Genomic DNA, 23,169 nt, shown 5'->3' on the forward strand with positions numbered 1-23,169 from the left:
ACAGTGACCACAACATGATTGACTTTTTTCTCAACATACATCCACACAAAAATAATCATAACGACAAAATCCCCAATTATAACTCCAAAAAAGGCAACTATGATCTTATAATCAACGATCTCTCTTCCCTTGGCAATTTCTATTCACTGGATGCAATACTGTTGAAGACCATTACAACATATTCTTACTAGAAATAAAAAGAGCCATCAAACTATATGTACCAATAACAACTCCCAAAATAATGAAAAACAGATTACCCATAACAATAACGAAGCTTCAATCCAAAAAGAGATCACTTTGGCAAAAAAACAAATCTGGTCACGTTGCCAACTTCAAAAGCCGATACAAAACTTTATGCCACCAGATAAAAACTGAATGCACTAATTATCACATTAAGCAAGAGGAAAACCTTCTATGCATAAATTCCACCTGTGCTTTCTATAATTTTGTAAACAACAAACTAAAAGACTCAAGGTCCATCCCACCCCTAAAAGGACCTAATGGCAAAGACTGCAATGATGACACCATCAAAGCAAACCTCTTTAACACATTCTTTGGCTCAGTATTTGTAAACAGCAATGGATCAAGCCCAGTACTTCCTAGTCGAACCACAGACAACTACAATGATCTAATACATATCGATTTTACAGAAGACAATGTTGAAAAAGCACTGCGCAATCTAAAACCATCCCTATCTATTGGACCGGACAGAGTTTGTGCCTACTTCTTAAAAAAGCTATCCACTGCCGTAACCAAACCTCTAAGCATAATCTTTGAAAAATCTTCCAGGACCAGCTCCTTGCCAAAACTATGGTCACAAGCCACGGTCATCCCCATCTTCAAAAAGGGAGACCCCAGCCTAGTTGATAATTACAGACCAATCTCCTTATGCTGCAAATTCATGGAATCAATTATTAACCAATCCATTATCCTCCACTTAGAGACAAACAACCTATTCTCTAATAAACAATTTGGTTTCAGAAAAAAACTATCCTGTAATCTGCAACTCTTACACTGCAAAAACATATGGACTACACAACTCGATCAGGGCAAAGCAATAGACGCAATCTACATAGACTTCTGTAAAGCCTTTGATTCAGTGGTACACGACAAACTACTACTAAAACTAAAACCTTATGGTATCTCTGGACATCTGCATAACTGGATAGAAGCATTCCTGTCAAACAGACAACAAATGGTCAAGATTGGAAACATCCTATCAAATTCTGTACCTGTCAACAGTGATGTCCCCCAAGACAGTGTTTTAGGACCACCTCTCTTCTTACTCTACATAAATGACCTCTGTGATCATATTAAGAGCAACTGCATTCTCTTTGCCGATGATGTAAAGCTATTCAATGCCACAGACAATACTGCTACCCTCCAAAAAGATCTTGACTATGTATCAGAATGGTCAATCAAATGGCAACTTCAAATCTCAGCAAATAAATGCTCTGTCTTACATATTGGCAAAAAAACAACAACCAGAAAATAAAATACAAGCTAAATAGTCAAGACCTTGTTGAGGATCCAAACTCTGTCAAGGACCTTGGAATACTCATCTCTAATGATCTAAGTGCTAGAGCCCACTGTAACTACATAGACAAAAAGAGTTGGCATTAAGAGTTGTTAATCTAATCCTATGTAGCTTCTTCTCTGGTAATATCACACTACTAACTAGAGCATACAAAACATTTGCTAGACCTATATTCGAATACAGCTCATCAGTTTGGAACCTATATTACGTATCTGGTATTAACACAATTGAAAAAGTCCAGAAATAATTCACATGAAGAGTTCTCCACTCCTCTACTCGTTGTAGAATACCTTATGCCACCAGACTTGAAATTCTAGACCTAGAAAACCTAGAACTACGCCGCCTTCGGTCCGATCTAAGTACAATATATAAAATCATACATTGCAATGTCCTATAAAATCATACATAACAATACAAGAGCACACAATAGATACAAACTCAGGTTAACCACACAACGTTCAGGAAATGACTTTGCAATGTCCTACCTGACTCTGTGGTTTCTTCCCCAAACCTCAAAAACTTTAACCTTAGACTGTCTACTATTGACCTCACCCCCTTCCTAAGAGGCCTGTAGGGGCGTGCATAAGCGCCAACCGTGCCTACCATCCCTGTCCTATTGTTTCTTTTTATTTTTCTGATATGTATCTATCCCATGTATTCAAAACTATGTTTATTCTTATACCTGTATCTTGTAAGTGATTGACAGATCAAATAAATACTAAATACTTAATGAGCAGATAGAGGTGAAATAAAAAGCCAAAACAAACTATAATGAAAAAAATTCCACAACGGACCAGGATAAGTAATTACTAACTTCAAGGAGATAACAAGGCACAGTCTGTGGGAAGGATGCCAACCAAGATAACTTCAGACCAAAATAAAACACGCTTTGCTTCTGGCAATGCTGTGTTTTAACCGTCTCTCTTATATACTTGTCTCCCCAGCTGCAATTACTGAGGAGGATCATGGCCGCTTCCTCTCTCGCAAGCCAAGTTGTTGCCTCCTCCGTTCCTCCCTGCGTGTCCTAAGATGCAGAGGGGATGGGCCTGGTTCTTCCTCTGACTGTCCAGCTGGCCCCAGTCCTTCCCCAGCCTCCTCCACAACCTCCGGAGCCACACCTCCACTCCCTGTCAGCTGTTCCTCCTCTCCCTCAGAGTCCGTCTACCAAGGGCATGACACATACTGGCATATCTGGGAAAACCCAAATCAGAGAGTTCTGAGTCTTCCCTCAATAATTGAAAGCCAAAGACCCATCCCCTGCACCCCTCAGTCCATCACATGGCCCAATCACCATCCGTCCCAACTTGAGACATCCCTTAATCACTCCTCAACCAGGTGCAGGAATGACATGACCTTGATTGCAAGGAAGAATGCTATTATGGCTAACTACAAACTCTCTACAAAATCCTCCCTTCCAATTTCCCAGGCATAGGAATGTGGCAGTGTGGAAGCTTCTGGTGCTAAAACGGCTACCAAAGCTGACAGACAACTTTTAAGCTGGGTAGACTTCAACTCTTAGAATTCCCTAGGGCCGTATGCTGCCTGGAGAATTCTGGGAGTTGAAGTCCATATATCTTCAAGTTGGCCAAGTTGAGAGAAACACAGAATCGGACTGATAGTGTGGAGAAGGAAAAATACTTACGACGAGATCTGTACTGTTGATAGTCAACCCTTTGAATTCGGTGCGGTTTATTCTGTATATTGATGTTTGAATATTAGGGTAATTAATAATGAGACGGGATCCCAGGAAATGGGCTTTCAACATGGTCTCCTCCAATTTCCCAAAGATTCTATAAGAGGAAGAAAGAAAGAAAGAAAAACCATAGGCTTTATGAGAGGAATAAATAAATTCTGGAGTAATTCAGCAATAAATTTTCAGATTGAATTATTTGTACAGTTGGTACAGCAACAGAGACCAGGACAATCCAACTGGTAATCAATCGGAGAGCATAAGGATCTATTTTACTTCATTATTCTACAGCAGAGGTCCCAAAACTTGGCAACTTTAAGACTTGTGGACTTCAACTCCCAGAATTCCTCCAGAGCATAGCTGGCTGGAGAATTCTGGGAGTTGAAGTCCACAAGTCTTAAAGTTACTAAGTTTGGAGACCTCTGCTCTACAGCAGTGTTTCTCAAACTTGGAAAATTGAAGATGGGTAAACTTCAACTCCCAGAATTCCTGCTGGCTGGCAAATTCTGGAAGTTAAAGTCCATACTTCTTAAAGTCACCAAGGTCAAAAGGCACTGGACTAAATCATTGTTTTCTCTGTATAGGTTAAGTTTATTCTATGGTTTCCATTAAAAATGTTTTCTAGAACATCTAAATTCCATCACAAAATATTCACAAAAATCCTTTACCTCTAATAAATATTCAGAAATTATATAGTCATGCAGTCAGTTTTTTTTTATGCATTTGGATTTTGAAAGGCTGCCTAAAACCCAGGAACTGGAAACCTGGTATATTTAGAATGCATGGCAGGAAGTGCTGCATTGAGCTTAAGGTGAAATTAAATATAGGGGTAGACATAAAATTCTGTCGTCTACAATATAAGTAGAAGAAGACTTACAACAGATCATTTAGTGACCGTTCAAAGTTACAATGGTACTGAAAAAGTGACTTATGACCATTTTTCATATGTATGACCATTGCAATATCCTCGTGGTCACGTGATTTACATTTGGATGCTTGACAATGGACTCACATTTATGACGATTGCAGTGTCCCGGGGTCGTGTGATCCCCTTTTGTGACCCTCTGACAAGCAAAGTCAATGGGGAAGCCACATTCACTTAACAACCAGGTTATTAAGTTACTATCTGCAGTGATTCACTTAACAAATATGGCAAGGAAAGTCATAAAATGGGGCAAAACCCTCTTGACAAATGTCTCACTTAGCAATGGAAATTGGGAGAACATATAAATGGGAAAACATAAGAAGGCAAGTAATAAGAACCTACTTCCTTGTCTCGTTGGAAGTGCATCCTGAGTTTATGTGCCCTTCATAGTTCTCCATAAGTGCCTCCATATATTCTGCTCCCCTTTTCTGAATGCGATGTTGGGGTACAATCTCTGTTTCCTTGTTGAGTGCTAAACACCAGGGACAACACAGAGCATGGGAAAGAAGAAGTAAGAGAGAAAGAAGGAGTCTCCATCACAACCTATGAACAGATAGTTTGAAGATCTGGGCAGCAACGGAAATGATGGCGATCTCCAAGTGAGATTAGTAAAGGTAAAGGTTCCCCTCCAACGTACGTGCTAGTCATTTCCGGCTCTAGGGGGCGGTGCTCATCTCCGTTTCAAAGCCGAAGAGCCAACGCTGTCCGAAGACGTCTCCATGGCCATGTGGCCGGCATGACTAAATGCCGAAGGCGCACGGAATGCTGTTACCTTCCCATCAAAGGGGTACCTATTTTTCTACTTGCATTTTTTACGCGCTTTCGAACTGCTCGGTTGGCAGAAGCTGGGACAAGGAATGGGAGCTCACTCGGGATTTCTGAACTGCCGACCTTTCTGATCGACAAGCTCAGCGCCCCAACTTTTTCTGCTTAGCCCAATAAGGTCTTTACCTGATGTAGAATTCACAAAAACCCAGCAAGCAAAGAACCAAAGGAATATTTGGGAATCCATGGCTGCATCATGTAGCATGCTCAAACGTCTGTGAAAAAGAATCAAGATTCATTTAGGTTTTGGGGCATATTTCTGGTTCTGAAAGCTGATAGTGCATCGACGGATTGATTAACAGAATAATAGAGTTAAAAAGGACCTTGGAGGCCTGCTTGAATCCTATACCATTCCAGAGAAATGGCTGTCCGATCTCTTCTTTAAAAGCTTTAGTGTTGGAGCATCCACAATTTCTGAAGGCAAACCATTCCACTGAATAATTGTTCTCACTGACAGGTATTTTCTCCTTAATTCTACATTGACTCTCTCTTAGATTGGTTTCCATCCATTGTTTCTTGTCCTACCTTCAGATGCTTTGGACTAGGTTGACTCCCTCTTCTTTGTGGCAACCCCTCAAACACTGGAATACTGCTATCATGTCACCCACTAGTCTTTCTCTTCATTAAACCAAACATACCCAATTCCTGCAACCAGCCAACAGATCTGAATTTATTATAGATGCTCCAATAGACTCTAGGTTGTGTACAAAACATGTTTACTTAACACATTGTCCCTGTGATTCGATGTGTAAATTCAATAGGAGAACCAGGAGGGAAAGTATATAAAATCATACATTATATGGTATATAAAATCATACATTGCAATGACTTACCTGTCAATGAATACTTCAGCTTCAACCATAACAACACAGAGCACACAATAGATACAAACTCAAGGTTAACCACACCAAACTTGATTGCAGGAAATACGACTTCAGCAACAGAGTGGTCAATGTCTGGAATACTCTATCTGACTCTGTGGTTTCTTCCCCAAACCCCAAAAACTTTAACCTTAGACTGTCTACTATTGACCTCACCCTTTCCTAAGAGATCTGTAGGGGAGGTGCATAAGCGCACCAACATGCCTACCGTCCCTGTCTTATTGTTTCTTTTATTTTTTATTTTTCTTATATGTATCCATGTATTCATAACTATGTTTTTACTTATACCTATTATCTTGTAAGCAACTGACAAAAATAAATAAATAAATAAAAATAAAGTGCATCTATAGGGGAAGTCAAGATGGCATCCACAACCATTGCCATCAAAACTTCACCCTTCTTTATTTGCATTTTAGACTTTCAACGTGAAACCCAAGAAATAAGCCATAGTTTGCCATGCATACACCACAAAATCCCATAAAAATAGATAAAACCTACAACTGCACCAACAACCCAGACTTAAAAGATCTTAAAAAGGCTGGCATCCTGTGGAACTCACCCAAACAGACCTCCATTCACCACCACCCCCATAAAATTATTCATTTTTCACATTTTTGAAGCACTCATCTTCCTTCGGAAGAAGCTCAATAAAATGGACAATAAAATGTTAAAATATAGAAACAGCCAATAAAAATTAAACATTCAGAAGATTTAGAATTTAAAAGGAGGCAAAGAGGATTAAAATCTGATAGAAATTAGAAATTGTTAAAAAGATGATAGATTGGCTTTCTGCACCAGAGGTGGGTATTCAGCAGGTTCTGACCAGTTCTGGAGAACCAGTAGTGGAAATTTTGAGTAGTTCAGAGAACCGGCCAATGCCACCTGACCCGCCAACCCCATCTCTTCTCTGCCTCCCATTGAGTCCCAGCTGATCGGCTGGGTCTCCTTTGGTTGCCCTGCACAGAAGAACGGAGCTGGAAAGCAGGTTAGTGGGGTGGGGGAGGGAATGGGATTTTGCAGTATCCTTCCCTTGCCATGCCCACCAAGCCATGCCCACAGAACCGGTAGTAAAATAATTGAATCCCACCACTGCTCTGTATGCTGTTCTGAGCATCCCACACAAAGCCACAAACAAAGCCACATTTTAACTCGGGGGGTGTCCAGCCTTGGTTACTTTAACACTTGTGAACTTCAACTCTCAGAATTCCCCAGCCAGCATGGCGCTTGGACACCCCTGTTTTAAGTCCTTTATCAAAGGCAAAGTGATACACTCATACTTTAACCCCAGGCATGTCTGTTGTTAAGACTATTCCAGTTCCCCAGATGAGTGGGTACAAATGTGCATCTCTGGGGGGGGGGAGACAGTCCTAGTGGATGGGATGGGCAGAGAAGTCCCCTTTCCACAGGATGCCAGCTTTGAAAGAATGGAGCTGCCAGTCACCCACTCTGCCAAGATGTGGCAGAGGGACAAAGTTAAATTTCTGTTCACTTGCAGAAGCCGGTGACATCAAATGATCTGAGCATCTTTACTTTTTAGAAGAGACCTTTGTAGGTGAGCTGCCTACATTCAACTTCTTTTTAAACTCAGATTAGCAAATCCCAAGTGGTGCCTTCATGCAACGTGCTGGCCCTGCAGCTTGAGATGGAAATTCAGCGGGTGAATCACTAGGGAAAGAGCACTTAGCTCAAGTGCATCTGCAGGGCAGGGCAAAAAAGTCAAGATGGCATCCACAACCATGCCATCAAAGCTCCATACTAGACATCCAAGCTTAAGGAAATAAACCATGCAGTTAATCCCAAAGGAGCTTTTTCAGGAAGCAACTGGATCTTTCTGGTTTTTCTTTGAAGACGTTTCGCTTCTCATCCAAGAAGCTTCCTCAGAGCTGGAAAAGCTTCTTGGATGAGAAGCGAAACGTCTTCAAAGAAAAACCAGAAAGTCCAGTTGCCTCCTGAAAAAACTCCTTTGGGACAACCATGACCTGGAGGACAGAGAATCTCCATAGTATCTCCATAGACATACAATCCTCAACTTATGACCACAATTCGGTCCGTTGCTAAACAAGGCAGCTGGTAAACGAGTTGTGCCCAATTTTACAACCTATTTTGCCATGATTGTTTAGTGCAGGGGTCTCCAACCTTGGGCACTTTAAGCCCGGCGGACTTCAACTGCCAGAATTGGCACTGGAATTGGAATTCTGGGTGTTGAAATCCACCAGGCTTAAAGTGCCCAAGGTTGGAGAGCTTTGGTTTAGTGAAACAATGCAGTTGTTAAGTGAATCATCCAGTTGTTCAGTGAATCTGGCTTCTCCCATTGGCTTTGGCTTGTTGGAAACCGGCTGGAAGGGGCCAAATGGTGATCATGTGATCCTTGCCTGCTGGTTGCCAAGCACATGACTGTAGGGAATGCTACAATAGTCATAAGTGTGAGGACTGGTTCTAAGTCACTTCTTTCAGTGCCCTTTCATTTTGAATCATTGCTAAACGAATGGTTTTAAGGCGAGCATCGCCTGCCTTCTGCTTATTGATTCATTATTTAAAATAATAAAAATAATTATTACATAAAAGAATTATAAATAATGCTTATTGGAATTCTGATTCGATGAGACAGCTGAGGCCTCACAGGAAGTTTTGCTTCTTGGATGCCTTGTCCTGTCTCTCTATCAGTTTGGGGAGACTTGTGACTAAATTAGTAGACCACGAAATACTGTAGACATTTATATACTTAGACTTCAGCAAGGCATTCAACAAAGTAGACCACAACCTACTTCTTAGTAAGCTAGAAAAAAAGTGGGATAGATAGCATTACCACAAGATGGATTCATAACTGGCTGACAAACCATATAAAACGAGTGGTCCTTAATAGGTCTACGTCCACAAGGAGGGAAGTAAGCAGTGGGGTACCACAAAGTTCCATCTTAGGCCCAGGACTCTTCAATATCTTCATAAACAACTTAGATGAGGGAATAGAAGGGGAACTTACCAAATTTGCAGATGATACTAAGCTGGCAGGAATAGCCAACACCTAGAAGATAGGCTCAAGATCCAGATGGATCTTGACAGACTTGAACACTGGGCCCTATCTAACAAAATGAAATTCAAGGTAGAGAAAAGTAAAGTCCTACACTTAGGCAAGAAAAACCAAAAGGACACATATAGACTGGGTGAAACCAGGCTCAATAGCAGTAACTGTGAGAGGGATCTTGGAGACTCATTGGACAACCAGCTATATGTGATGACCCAGAGTATATCAGAAATATAACAAAACCCAAAACGTAACTAAAAATCCTTTAATGCCTTCAACTTGGCTTCACTGTTTAATTGTTCACAGTGGAGGAATAAACTATTTTCAAAATAACATTTCAAAGGAAAGAAATGCAGTTCAAATTCAAAGAGCTGATAACGAAGCAAAAACCAAAAACAAATCGCATTGAACAAAGTTCCACGACAGACCAGGATAGATAATGGCCAACTTCAGGAAGATAACCATGTTGGTGTTGGAAGAACACCAACCAAGATAAACCTTCTTTAGGAATGAAACACTAATTTGTCTCCAGCGTCTGTTAGCACGCAGGTCCAAACTCTTATGCAAATCTCACACCTGCAACCCATGAAGAGGATCATGGCCCTCTCCTCCTGAGTAAACTACATTTTACCCTAATCCTCTCCTTCCGAGTAGACCAGGTTTTACCCTGATCCTCACCTCCCTACGTGCCCTAGGATGGATAGGGAATAGGCCTGGGTCCTCCTCTGACTGCTTAGAGTCAGTCTCTACCAGGAGCATGACACTAAATATGAGCCAGCAGTGTGCAGCAGCAGCCAAAAAAGCTAATGCAATCCTAAATTGGGATTAGCAGAGGAATGCAATCAAGATCAAGGGAGGTACTAATACCACTCTATAAAGCCTTAGTAAGACCACACCTAGAGTACTGCATCCAGTTGAGACATCCAGTTGAGATGTTGAGACCCTAGAAAAAGTGCAGAGAAGAGCTACTAGGATATGTCATGCCCCTGTTGGGGAAGAGGAGGTTGGGGAAGAGGAGGTTGAGCAGCTGACAGAGAGTGTGGCTCCAGGGAAGAAACCGGGGAAGGGCACAGTCCAGCTGGGCATTCAGAGGAAGACCCAGGCCCACCCACTCTTCATCCTAGGGCAGGCAGGGAGGAACAGAGAATGGAGCAAAGTGGATTACGGGGGAGAAAAGGGCCCTGATTCCCTTCATTAGCTGCAGCTGGGAAAACAGGATTTAAAAGGGCATTTGCACACAGCACCTTGCTAGAAACAAATTATCTTTGTTTGTCACGTCTTATCTGGGTTCTGGCGTCCTCCCGAGTGTGTGTGTTTCGTTAATTTTTGAAGTCTGCAATTCCTTATCCTGCCCTGTGTCGTTAATTGCTGCAGCGTGGTTTGTGTTGGTTTTTATTTATAATCTATATGTACTTTGGGTTGGGATGGAATTTCTTCCCTTTAAAAACTGTTCTTGGGAGAGTTTTTTCTCCAGTTGATGATACATTGGAGGCCAAGCTGGAGGAATGAAAGGGACTTTACCTTCTTTTGTGACTTTGTTGTTTTTGTGCCACGCCCCTTTGGGTCATCACAGGATGATTAGGGGACTGGAGACTGGAACATATGATGAACAGTTGCAGGAACTGGGCATGAGAAGAACCAGGGGAGACATGACAGCATCCCCACAATCATGTGACCAAAATGTGGACGTTTGGCAACTGGTTCATATTTATGATGGTTTCAATGTCCAGGAAACACAGGGTCCCCTTTTGTGACTGTCTTGCAAAGCAACAGAAATGTTGGGCTCAATTACAGCCCTAAGTCAAGGACTACCTACCACTCAGGCCCCTACTGGAAGACAGTGATGGGGTTTGTAGTCCACTGTTGTGGTTAGTCGGCAGCAGGTGCAGATGATTGAGGAGACCGATGATTCTGATGAGGGGCCAGGACCACCAGGGAGTGGACTGCTGCCTTCAGAGATTGTGGGGGCTGGCAGCAGTGATGAGGAGGTTCCTGAGGAGACTGTGCCAAGTGCATGTGCACGAAGGATTACTCGGAGGAAAGAACAATTACAGCAGCACAGGCGACTCAGGAGTAAGGCTGCAAGGTAATGGCCCCTCCCTCAAGAGGATAAAAGCCAGGTTTGAAAAAGCATTCTTTGCAGACAGCAAAGAAGCTCTGAAGCTCAACTGGTGGACATCTTAGTTCGTGTTTGGAGAATTTTGTAAATTAGTTCTTATCTCTGGATTTTTGGCAGCCTTGACAAACAACTTGGCAAGGCTCTTTCTTGTCCGAGCTAATTAGTGGAAAGCAGACTTTTATCTGTAAAGGAACAGAATTCATTATTAAACTTTAAAAGGTGGGGGCTGCTGCCTTTGTCTGTGTTTGCTCTTTGGGAACCCGGTTGAGTCAGAACATCCACACACTTCACAGAGAAGAAAGTTGGGGGTCAGTTGGGGTAACCAATACTTCCTGTTTGGTGAGTTCACAGCTATGGAAGGTCAGTTGGTCACCTTGCAGGATTTTAAATTGATATTTCAAACTTCATTTTACATTAAGATGAAGAAAGACACGTTTGGACTTCCCCAAACTTCACACATCAACACACCAAAGGAGAAGTTTCCGGTTTCTGGTTTCCTGTTTTTATGGTACCACAAAAGATTTTTGTTCTAAATGTGAAGCCTTTTCCTCTTCTTTCATTTGAAAACCATGCAAGTTCAAATACTGGCATCCTCCTTCTCAACTGGAGCTCCTAAACCAATCCAGAAAATGGCCAGTTTAAGCTTGATGCCTTTCAAATATTTTGGGATTACCGTTCCTCATGTGGACGGTTTCCTTATTCCTAAGAAACTAATTTTAACTTGTCTAAAAGCACACAAGGTGACAAAGCATCTACCAGTTAATTCTTGACATATGACAGTGATGGTGACTGCCATGGTGGCGCAGTGGTCCGAGTGCAGTACTGCAGGCTACTTCTGCTGACTTCTGCAATTTGGCAGTTCAAATCTCACCAGGCTCAAGGTTGACTCAGCCTTCCATCCTTCTGAGGTGGGTAAACTCAGTACCCAGATTGTTGGGGGCAAGAGGCTGACTCTGCAAACCGCTTAGAGAGAGCTGGAAAGCACTGTAAAGCGGTATATAAGTGCTCTCGCTATTGCTCACAATGGTTGTAAGTCATGACAGTCGTAAAACCAATTGGTCAGGTGTCTGACTCAATTTTATGAATATTAGAAATATGGATGATGTGTATTAATTCTTATACTTACTTTCCCTTTTAACACTTAACAAACTTAACTTCTTGATTATTGACGAATGTATCTTTTCTTTTATGTTTACTGAGAGTATTTGCACCAAGACAAACTCCTTGTGTGTCCAATCACACTTGGCCAATAAAGAATTCTATTCTAACACCATAACTGCATAAGCGCTATGCATTTTGTGAGGTTCTGTGTTAATGGGTGTGGTGGGTTTTTTTTTTTTTTTTTTTTTGATAACTTTTGATAATTTTTTAAGGTTTTAAGCACTACTCCTCGAATCTAGAAAAGACTCCATTGTTTCTATGGAAATGGCCATCACTGCAGCATGTTTTCATTCCATAAAAGTTATTCTTCTATAAAAAGTGTAACCACAACATCCTTTGTATGATGAATCACTCCATGAAATTTCACTTGGTGGTTTTTTTTTAACCCATAAAGGGTCTTAAAGAGAGAGATTTAATTTCAAACAATTCAATAGAAAGAGAGCTGCAGAAAAAACTGAACATAGAACCTTCCTTGGATCCGATGTTTTCCAGATGTGTTGGACTACAACTCCCATCTTTCCCAGGGCAGTAGGCAGTGAGGGTCTCAGGGTGTCTGTGGAGATTCTCAGTCATCTCAGTCATGGTTGTCCTAAAGATGCTTTTTCAAAAGGCAACTGGACTTTCTTATTTATTTATTTTATTTATTTTATTTATTTATTTGATTTGCCAATTGTTTACAAGATAATAAGTATAAGTGTATACATAGTTGTGAATACATGAAATGGGTACATATAAGAAAAATAAAAGAAGAATAAGAGAAACAATAGGACAGGGACGGTAGGCACGTTGGTGCGCTTATGCACGCCCCTACAGACCTCTTAGGAAAGGGGTGAGGTCAATAGTAGACAGTCTAAGGTTAAAGTTTTGGGGTTTGGGGAAGAGACTACAGAGTCGGGTAGAGTATTCCAGACATTGACCACTCTATTGCTGAAGTCGTATTTCCTGCAATCAAGTTTGGTGCGGTTAGCTTTGAGTTTGTATCTATTGTGTGCTCTTGTGTTGTTATGGTTGAAGCTGAAGTATTCATTGACAGGTAGGACATTGCAATGTATGATTTTATATACCATGCTTAAATCAGACCGAAGGCAGGCGTAATTCAAGGTTTTCTAGTTCTAGAATTTCAAGTCTGGTGGCATAAGGTATTCTACAACGAGTAGAGGAGTGGAGAACTCTTCTTGTGAAATATTTCTGGACTTTCTCAATTGTGCTAATATCAGATACGTAATGTGGGTTCCAGACTGATGAACTGTATTCAGTATTGGTCTAGCAAATGTTTGTATGCTCTGGTTAGTAGTGTGATATTACCAGAGAAAAAGCTACGTGAGGATTAGGTTAACAACTCTTAATGCCTTTTTGGCTATGTAGTTGCAGTGGGCTCTAGCACTTAGATCATTAGAGGTGAGAAGATGTTTTGCTTCTCAGAGCCTCAAAAGTTTTTCAGGCTCTGTTGCAGAGCTGTCACTGGAGGCCCATATAGAATCCTGCTTTTAATAACCTCTCAAGTTAATGTATCTGGCTTTATTCTAATTTTTCTTATCCTGCAATGCATTTTCTTTACGTTCCCTTTCGTTTCGTTTTGCAGTGACGTTTATCTACTAGGCTTTTTGGTCATTTTCTTAAGATTGTCCTATCTTGTGTTCTTAAGAACTGACACATTATCTTAATCATACATCTGATTAAGATAACGTGTCAGTTCTTAACCACACAGATAGGACAATCTATAGAATATCTCTGGAAATTCTCAGTCCCCCAGGCCATGGTGCTTTTTTCAAGAAGCAACTGGACTTTATCTAGAGATAGTGGTCTCCACTTCTTATGATGGTTTGCTCAATCAAGCTTTCACATCAAGCTTTCTAAGAACAAGGAAAAATTTAGATGAAGGGACCAATTTTAGTTGTATCTGTGTGACATTTCTTGCTAACAGTAATGAAAATACCAATCAGTTTAGGAACATTTTGAGGCTTAGTAAACCACCACAGCTTTGTTTTAACTCATGCATGCTCACAACTCACTGCTACACAACTCAGTGTTCCTAGCCTGGGAGATTAATATGTGTAAAGCAATGTATCATTGTCTGCAATCTACTAATTAGAAATATATGCAGTGCACTGATACCAATACACAATGTTGCTTTGTTGCCTTACAAGTGGCCTTTGCCCCTTGCAGCTAATTCCGGCACGAATGGAATGGAATGGAGTGGAGTGGAGTGGAGTGGAGTGGAGTGGAGTGGAGTGGAGTGGAGTGGAGTGGAGTAGAATAGGATAATTATTGTCACTTTGAATGCACACTAATCGGCATACATTAAAATGAAATTTCATTGCCTAAGCTCTCAAAGGATCACCACCTCCAATATACACTACATAAACTTGACAAAATAAATAAATAAATACAAAATTATGCATATACCCACATATATTATATGACACAGAGAAACATCACAGTCTAGTTCGGATGTATACATGGCAAGAAAAACGAATCTTGCAAGTTTACCAGACGGATGTCATAGGGAACAAAGCTGTTCCAGAATCTGGTAGTCCTGCTAGAAATACTCTGGCAATATATATTTTTCCTAAAGTCTCCATTTTGTCCCCAACCTATGACTGAGGCAAGTTTAAGTCCTCCTTAACTGAACCAAGATTAATAGAGTACTTTAATCCCAAAGAATCAAGGAGTATAAAACCTGTTAGTTACCCCTCACTTGAAGTCAGGACATGCAAGGACACAGAAATGCAAACCTGAAGATAACCATTCGAAGTCCAGAGAAGACCATAGCAACATACAACAAATTTGTCTTTGAGGCCAACAAGATATGTTAATTTCAAAGGACCAGAACAACATACAGTATCTCAAATTTGAACCTTTGAAACTTTAGAGGTCATTTATATTGATAGCACCAACATTAGGCAATCAACTGCTGTATATGGCATCTTCCATGTAGAAGAAGATGGTAAATTATAAATGCATTATTAACTCTGCTAAAAAGATTAGAAGTAGCTTCTTTATAACCTTCCCCTTTCCTTCCTCCCTCCTTTTCTTCCTTTCTTCCTTCTTTCCTTCCTTCCTTCCTCCTTCCTTCCGTCCTCCCTCCTTCTGTCCCTCCCTTTCCTTCCTTCCTTTTCTCATTTCTTTTTTCTTTTCTTTTTCTTTTTCACTATTTGTTCTTATTTTCACTGCTTCTTTTCTAATATTTGTGTTGTTCTTATCTTCTTCAAAACTTATTTTTTAGAAAACCTGTTAAAAAATAGAATTAATGTCCATAGGCAACCTTCAGCCAAGTCTAAAGAAAGAATTCAGCCATGGAGCCGAGGAGAGCTGCTAATGGGAGTTGATGTCTCCCATCTTAAAGTTGCCTAGATTGAAAAAAAAACATTTCTCTTTGCACATGGGGAAACATTAAACTAATTGTTGCATTTCCCATTGCATTACCATTGGTCACCCTAAGACCTGGTTGCTATTCTCAGCTTTTTGTACGTTGCAAGTCCATGCCCAATACTTGGATTACTGATTGCACAAGTCAACACTCACCCCAAAGAAGAGCATTTATTGATCAGGATCTGGGATCAAAGAGGATTCGGAGTCAATCCTGATCTGGCGAGGCTTGGATCAAACACCTTGGTCAGAAAGTCTTCAGATGCATCCTGAGTCTTTCATGTTTGTTTTATAATAATGTCTGTTTTACAGTAATCATTTCCTTTTTGAGTACTTCCTATATCTCAATAAGCTTCAGTTCATTTCCGGACTTACAAAGAGTCAAGAAAAGGAAATGCCAATGAGTCAAAAACTGTGTTTAAGGTGCTGCAATTGGAACTAAGAACGTTGGGAGTTTCAAATAGACACAAGGACAGTTTTTTTCACAAACACCATTACTGCTAAACAAATAATTCCCTCAACACTGTCCAACTATTCACTAAGTCTGCATTACTATTACTGTTAATCTTCTCATCATTCCTATCACCCATCTTTTCCCCCTTGTGATTGTATGACTGTAACTTTGTTGCTTGTATCCTTACGATTTATATTGAGTTTCCTAGTATGATTTGATTGCTTATTTGTACCCTGACTATCACACTTGGCCAATTCATTCATTCATTCATTCATTCATTCATTCATTCATTCATTCATTCAAGGACAGTTTTGAACTCCTGCACACGCTAATTTGCATCCCAAACCTGTTTGGATTACTGCAATGCAGCCTCTGTGGGGCTGCCCTGGAAGAAAACCCAGAAGCTACGACTGGTCCAGAATGTGGCCACGTATGCAGGGATGAATAACCCCTAGGTTTAACCATGTAACTCCTTTGTTATGCAAACTGCGTTGACTTCTAGTTTCTTTCCAGGTGCAATTCAAGTTGCTATTGGTCACCTTGAAAGCCCTATAAGGCACAGGGCCGGGTTATCTGCAGGACTGCCTCTCCCTAAGGATATTTATCCATCCTACCAGGTCAGATGGGAATGGGCAACTGGGCATGCAAATGTAGGTAACATTTCTTCACTAAGTGTCTGGCTGTGTTTGCATAACTCATTTTAGCAGATCATTTAAAGTACGTTGCGTGCACATAGACAATGGCTGGGTTTTCTTGGCAGCCAAAATTTAAATCCAGGTCAAAAACTATAATTGTTATTTTTATTCACAGAAGACATTATGCTTGCACAGACAAAGAAAGCAGATTATTGTTTAACCTAAAGGCAACAGCTAGATTCCCACATCACAATGAGACACAAATTGTCTAAGCCCGTTTGAGCCTAATCTACGTCTTGGCCCACAAGATCATGTTGTTACACTCATGAAAAAAAGAAATTCATAATTAAATTGTGATTCTTTATTCTGCTTTAATCAAGTATACATTTACAAGTATACAAGTGCAATGGCCATAACCTGGAATTAAGGAAAACTTCCTAACAGTGAGGAAAACTGACCAGTGGAACAGAAGTTGCCTCCAGAAGAGTCTGAACTTTTAAGAGTCCGAACTTCTTGTCTAAAATGGTATAGGGTCTCCTGCTTCAGCAGGGGGCTGGACTAGAAGACCTCCAAAGTCCCTTCCAACTCTATTCTATTCCATTCCATTCCATTCATATTCTGCAGTTTTGTTCTGTTCCATTCCATTCTATTCCATTCCATTGTTTCCTGTTATTCTATTCTATTCTATTCTATTCTATTCTATTCTATTCTATTCTATTCTATATTCTATTCCATATTCTATTCTATTCTCTATTCTATTCTATTCCATTCCATTGTTTCCTGTTATTCTATTCTATTCTATTCTATTCTATTCTATTCTATTCTATTCTATTCTATTCTATTCTATATTCTATTCCATATTCTATTCTATTCTCTATTCTATTCTATTCCATTCCATTGTTTCCTGTTATTCTATTCTATTCTATTCTATTCTATTCTATTCTATTCTATTCTATTCTATTCTATTCTATTCCATTCCATTCATATTCTGCATTGTTTTGTTCTGTTCCATTCCATTCTATTCCATTCCATTGTTTCCTGTTATTCTATTCTATTCCATATTCTATTCTATTCCATATTCTATTCTATTCTCTATTCTATTCTATTCTATTCCATTGTTTCCTGTTATTCTATTCTATTCTATTCCATATTCTATTCTATTCTATTCTATTCCATTCCATTCCATTCCATTCATATTCTGCATTCTGTTTTGTTCTGTTCCATTCCATTCTATTCCATTGTTTCCTGTTATTCTATTCTATTCTATTCTATTCTATTCTATCCTATCCTATCCTATCCTATCCTATCCTACTCTACTCTACTCTATTCTATTCCATTCCATTCCATTCCAAAAATGGATTACATTACTTGCAAGCACAACTGGGCCAAAAAATTCTGTTCCTAAGCGAGACAGTTGTTAAATTAGTCTTGCCCCTTTTTACCACTTTTCTTGCCACAATTGTTAAATGAATCACTGTAGTTGTTAGTAAAACAGTTGTTAAGTGAATCTGGCTTCCTTTTGACTTTGCTTGTCAGAAGATCGCAAAAGGGAATGATGTGACACACACACACCCCCGGGACATTGCGACCGCTGTAAATAGGACCAGTTGCCAAGCGTCCAAATTTTGATCATGTGACCATGGAGGTGCTGCCAACGGTTGTAAGTGTGAAAAATAGTCAGTGCCATTATAGTTTCAAATGGTCGCACTATCTTTACTGTAATAGATAAATATAAAAAATAATTCACATCCTGGACATAAAGTGCTTCAACTCCTTCCCCCAAAACAACGCTACAGACAGAGCACTGCAGACCAGAACAACTAGACACAAGGACAGTTCTTCCCCAAACGCCATCACTCTACTAAACAAATAATTCCTACAATACTATCAAACCATTTACAAAGTCTGCACTACTATTACTGTTAACTTTCTCATCATTCCTTATCCTCCATCCCCTCCCACTTGTGACTCTATGACTATAACTTTGTTGCTTGTATCCTTATGATTTATATGGACTGTTTCCTAGTATGATTTGATTATTTATTGTATCCTGCAACTATCATTAAGTGTTGTTCCTTATGATTCTTGACTCTTGGTGAAAGTATCTTTTCTTTTATGTGCACTGAGAGCATTTGCACCAAGACAAATTACTTGTGTGTCCAATCACACTTGGCCAATAAAGAATTCTGTCTGTCTGTCTGTCTGTCTGTCTGTCTGTCTGTCTGTCTGTCTGTCTATCTATCTATCTATCTATCTATCTATCCATCCATCCATCCATCCATCCATCCATCCATCCATCCATCCATCCAAGGAGAAATCAGAAATAGCCTGCTTGCAACCTTTATGCACTATTGATTCGGTTTATAAACCGCTCTTAACTGTTGTGGATCGTGGGCTGCGGGTCATGTTTAATCCGAATATCCAACGGGACCTTTTTCTATGTCCCTGACTACCTATAGTCCTCAAGTTACGACCACAACTGAGCCCGGAACGTATGCTGCTAAGTCAGAAATTTGTTAAGTTTTGCCCCATTTTACGACATTTCTTGCTACGTTTGCTAAGTAAATCGCAGTAGTTGTTAAATGAGTAATACGGTTGTTAAGTGGAAATGGCTTTTCCCTTGTCAGGTCGCAAAGGGGATTACATACCCCCCGGGACACTTCAACTGTCATAAGTAAGAGTCCATTGTCAAGCATCCGAATGTAAATCACATGGCCACGGGGATGCTGCAACGGTCCAAAGTCAGGAAAACGGTCATAAGTCCCTTTTTTCAGTGCCCTTGTAACTTTGGTCACTAAGTGGACTGTTGTAAGTCAAGGACTACCTGTATTCAGTCAACTGGGCCGATTCATAAAAGCCAGCCAAACTAAACAAAGAAGGAAAACTGTGCTGGGCGAAGGCTCTTTAACCGTTGAGCAAACACAGCCGCCTCAAAGCTCCGCGAAGTCCCGGCCACATTCCTGAGGCAAGGCCGACTCGGCTGCGGATGATGGGGCCGGGCTCCAGGCATCCGGAGCGATCCCTAGGCCGGTAGAAGCGGGCAGGCAGCGCCCGAAGCCCCTTCCTCACGCCCACCGCCTCTCTCTACCTGCCCCTCGGCCGGGCCCAGCCAGCCCCCGAAGAGACGGCGACCCCCCGCCCTCCATCCCGGCCGCTTCCAGGGGGAGGAGACTCCCAGCAAGGCTCCCGCTCCGCTCGCGCCCACCGCCGCAGCCCCCGGCCGCTCCCGCCGGCTGACCCACGCGGGGCCCGAGGAGCCACTCCCGGCCTCAGGACCTGGGAGCCCCGCCGCGTCCCAGGTGAGGCCCGCAGGAGGAGGAGGAAGAGCGAGGCCGGCGGGGCTGAGGGGCCCTCTGGGGCGGGGACGGAAGGGAAGCGGAGGGGTCGTGGCTCGTCTGGCCGGCCGGGGGAGGCTGAGGGAGAGGCCGGGGAGAGGCGCCGAGCGCCCCCACCCCTCACCCCCAGCGGCTCCTGGCTGGCGCGAGGAGGGGTTCGCGAAGGGCCTTCAAAGGGCGGGAAGGGCCCCTCAGAAAAGTTGAAGCTAAACTTTATGCTCGCCGGGAAGGGGCGGAGGAGCCGCGGAGGGAGGAAGCGCGGGAGGGGTGGGGTGGCGGGAAACGCCGGCCGCTTTCTCGCGGGGAGGCCTTTCCCAAGCGGTCCCTCCCGGGTGGATTGGGAGGAGGAGGAGGAGGCGCCGGCCAATGACGCGCGGGGGGTCCCTCCGGCTTCGGCCCAAGGCTTGTCCGGGAGCCGCTGCCCGGGATCCACGGCCGGTGGATGGGGCGCTTCTCGGATGAAAACAGGCGCCTGCTCTGCGCGCGGGGTTGGAAGCGCTGGGTCGGGTCCGCCCGCCGGGCTCTCGCTCCGACGTGGCTTTTGAGGGATCCGGTCCCCTCGGCGGAGTGGAAAAGCCGCTGTCCGGGTCTTCTGGTCCGGGGCACGGCCTCGCTCCTGGGCTTTTGCCTCGGCTCTCCTGGCGGGTTTCCTTGCCCGGTTGCGGGAACCTCTGCTCGGAAAGGCGGCCCTTGCGCTCTCCGCCTCCCGCTCGGATGCGCCAGAGGCTGCCTTAGTTAGAAGGGCTTTCGCAAATCCCTTGGAAGTCATGCAGTGCGTTTATTTATTTATTTTTCTTTTGGGGTATTGACCCTTAGTTTGGAATTAGAATCTTGATTCCAAATCTTAATCTGAATTTGGAATCTGTATCCTAATTCGGAATCAATGTGAATCTTTATTTATTTATTTTCTTTATTTATTTGGTTTGTCAATTGCTTACAAGATAATAGGTATAAGTAAAAACATAGTTATGAATACATGGATACATATAAGAAAAATAAAAGAAACAATAGGACAGGGACGTTAGGCACGTTGGTGCGCTTATGCATGCCCCCAACAGGCCTCTTAGGAAGGGGGTGAGGTCAATAGTAGACAGTCTAAGGTTAAAGTTTTTGGGGTTTGCGGAAGAAACCACAGAGTCAGGTAGAGTATGCCAGACATTAACCACTCTGTTGCTGAAGTCGTATTTCCTGCAATCAAGTTTGGTGTGGTTAACCTTGAGTTTGTATCTATTGTGTACTCTTGTATTGTTATGGTTGAAGCTGAAGTATTCATTGACAGGTAGGACATTACAATGTATGATTTTATATACCATACTTAGATCGGACTGAAGGCGGCGTAGTTCTAGATTTTCTAGGTCTAGAATTTCAAGTCTGGTGGCATAAGGTATTCTACAACGAGTAGAGGAGTGGAGAACTCTTCTTGTGAAATATTTCTGGACTTTCTCAACTGTGTTAATATCAGATACGTAATGTGGGTTCCAGACTGATGAACTGTATTTGAGTATTGGACTAGCAAATGTTTTGTATGCTCTAGTTAGTAGTGTGATATTACCAGAGAAAAAGCTACGTAAGATTAGGTTAACAACTCTTAATGCCTTTTTGTCTATGTAGTTACAGTGGGCTCTAGCACTTACGTCATTTGAGATGAATACTCCAAGATCCTTGACAGAGTGGATCATCAACAAGGTCTTGATGATTCAGCCTGTATTTTATTTTCTGATTTTTTTTTGCCAATATGTAAGGCAGAGCATTTATTTGTTGAGATTTGAAGTTGCCATTTGTTTGACCATTCTGATACATAGTCAAGATCTTTTTGAAGGGTAGCAGTATTGTCTGTGGTATTGAACAGCTTTACATCATCTGCAAAGAGAATGCAGTTTCTTTTAATATGATCACAGAGGTCATTTATGTAGAGTATGAAGAGAGTTGGTCCTAGAACCACGCCTTGGGAGACACCACTGTTGACAGGTACAGAATTTGATAGGATGCTCCCAATTTTGACTATTTGTTGTCTGTTTGACACCTCTATGCTTTTCTCATGAAAACTAAAATTAGCATTCCTATTTTATTAAACGTGGATGTAGCCCCCAATTCACAGCAACTCTGGGCAGTTCACATCAGTCAAATAAAAAGAATCAAACCGATAATACGTAAACACTCGATGGAAGCTAGCTAGAGTTTTGTGGTTAGTCTTCTGCATGGTTTAAAAACAGTAGAAAACAAGCAGTACAATGTGGATCCACTGGAAATTTTGCTCCGTTTGAAATGGTTTGATTTAGCTACATGTTGCATTCAAGTGTCATGTGGCTTTTTTTCCTTTTCTTTCTTTTCTTTTCTTTTTGTAGCATAAGAGTGATGTTTGAATCCGCCTTTTGTAGCTTGGCACCCCACTTCTCCAAGAGTGGGTCGTGAAAATCCCCCCACTCAATGTTTCAGCCCCCTGCATGCCTCAACAGCCAGCAGGCTTGTACAAATGAATTACTAGCTGAAAATTGGTTCCTTGTCTTGTACAAACAGCGCTGCAAGTTCCAACATGGATTCTAATTAAAAAAAAAAAAACGGACGAGCAAACAAGTCTTGAATATGGTGACTGTAGGTTCATGTGTGCGTTGCCGAGTAGTGATGTGTGTGATTCTCACATATGCAACCCTCCAGAAAAGTACAAGTATATGCAACAACCATCAATTTCTAAAGATATTTAGAATTTCGCAGAGTTGGAGTTATGCACACACAAACACATTGCTTAAAATTGAATTGAATCAACATTCTTGATCAGGAAAACTGCTAGGGGTCATTAAAATAATACTTAAATTTGGGTTTAGTAGTTGAGTAGTTTAAAATTCTTTTGACCTGCTTTGTAAGGGGTGGGAGATTAACATTGTTGTATTATATTAATCAACATTCAACCAGGGAGGGTGTTGTGTGTATATGTGTTAATCTTAAGACACTTTTAAAATCTCTTGTGTTTTTTCTCTTTTCTGTTTTTTTTTTTTTTTAATATTTTGGTGTGTTGTATTTTATTTGAATAAACTAAATATTATTCAGAAAAAAATGAAGGTGAGAAAGCAGACACAAACGCAGTCATAATTGTGATTTCGTTCACCACAAAGGGTGAACTCCCATGCTTTTAAAATGGGTATAATGAAAAAAAAAAGTGTGAGAAACACGTCAGGATATTCAAGAGAGCGTGAATACGTGAATATTGTCAAGTGCATA

At 41.5% G+C, this 23,169-nt stretch overlaps 2 protein-coding genes across 7 annotated transcripts in view; one reads left to right on the forward strand and one right to left on the reverse strand.

Moving 5' to 3' along the window:
• Positions 1-15,861, reverse strand: part of ADGRG5 (adhesion G protein-coupled receptor G5) — a 34,500-nt gene extending 18,639 nt beyond the window's left edge. Inside the window, exons 1-4 of the mRNA XM_026680163.2 lie at positions 15,686-15,861; positions 5,104-5,192; positions 4,495-4,624; positions 3,180-3,327 (exon numbers count right to left, since the gene is read on the reverse strand). Coding sequence (XP_026535948.2) covers positions 3,180-3,327; positions 4,495-4,624; positions 5,104-5,182 — 357 coding nt within the window. The 5' untranslated portion in view covers positions 5,183-5,192; positions 15,686-15,861. The remainder of the gene's footprint in view (positions 1-3,179; positions 3,328-4,494; positions 4,625-5,103; positions 5,193-15,685) is intronic.
• Positions 15,862-19,525: 3,664 nt separating this feature from the next.
• The window catches only part of CCDC102A (coiled-coil domain containing 102A), a 59,383-nt gene continuing 55,739 nt past the window's right edge, over positions 19,526-23,169 (forward strand). For 3 of the 6 annotated variants that reach the window (XM_087971749.1, XM_087971748.1, XM_087971750.1), the window contains exon 1: positions 19,527-19,917. The gene's annotated coding sequence lies outside the window, so the exon portion shown is untranslated. Of the gene's footprint in view, positions 19,918-23,169 lie in introns of all 6 variants that reach the window. The other 3 variants (XM_087971746.1, XM_087971744.1, XM_087971751.1) reach the window with 2 other exon arrangements.

This window comes from Notechis scutatus, chromosome 9, assembly GCF_049901735.1.
Source record: "Notechis scutatus isolate UNSWTSFEM ecotype Mainland chromosome 9, rNotScu1.2, whole genome shotgun sequence".
NCBI classification, from domain to species: Eukaryota; Metazoa; Chordata; class Lepidosauria; order Squamata; family Elapidae; genus Notechis; species Notechis scutatus.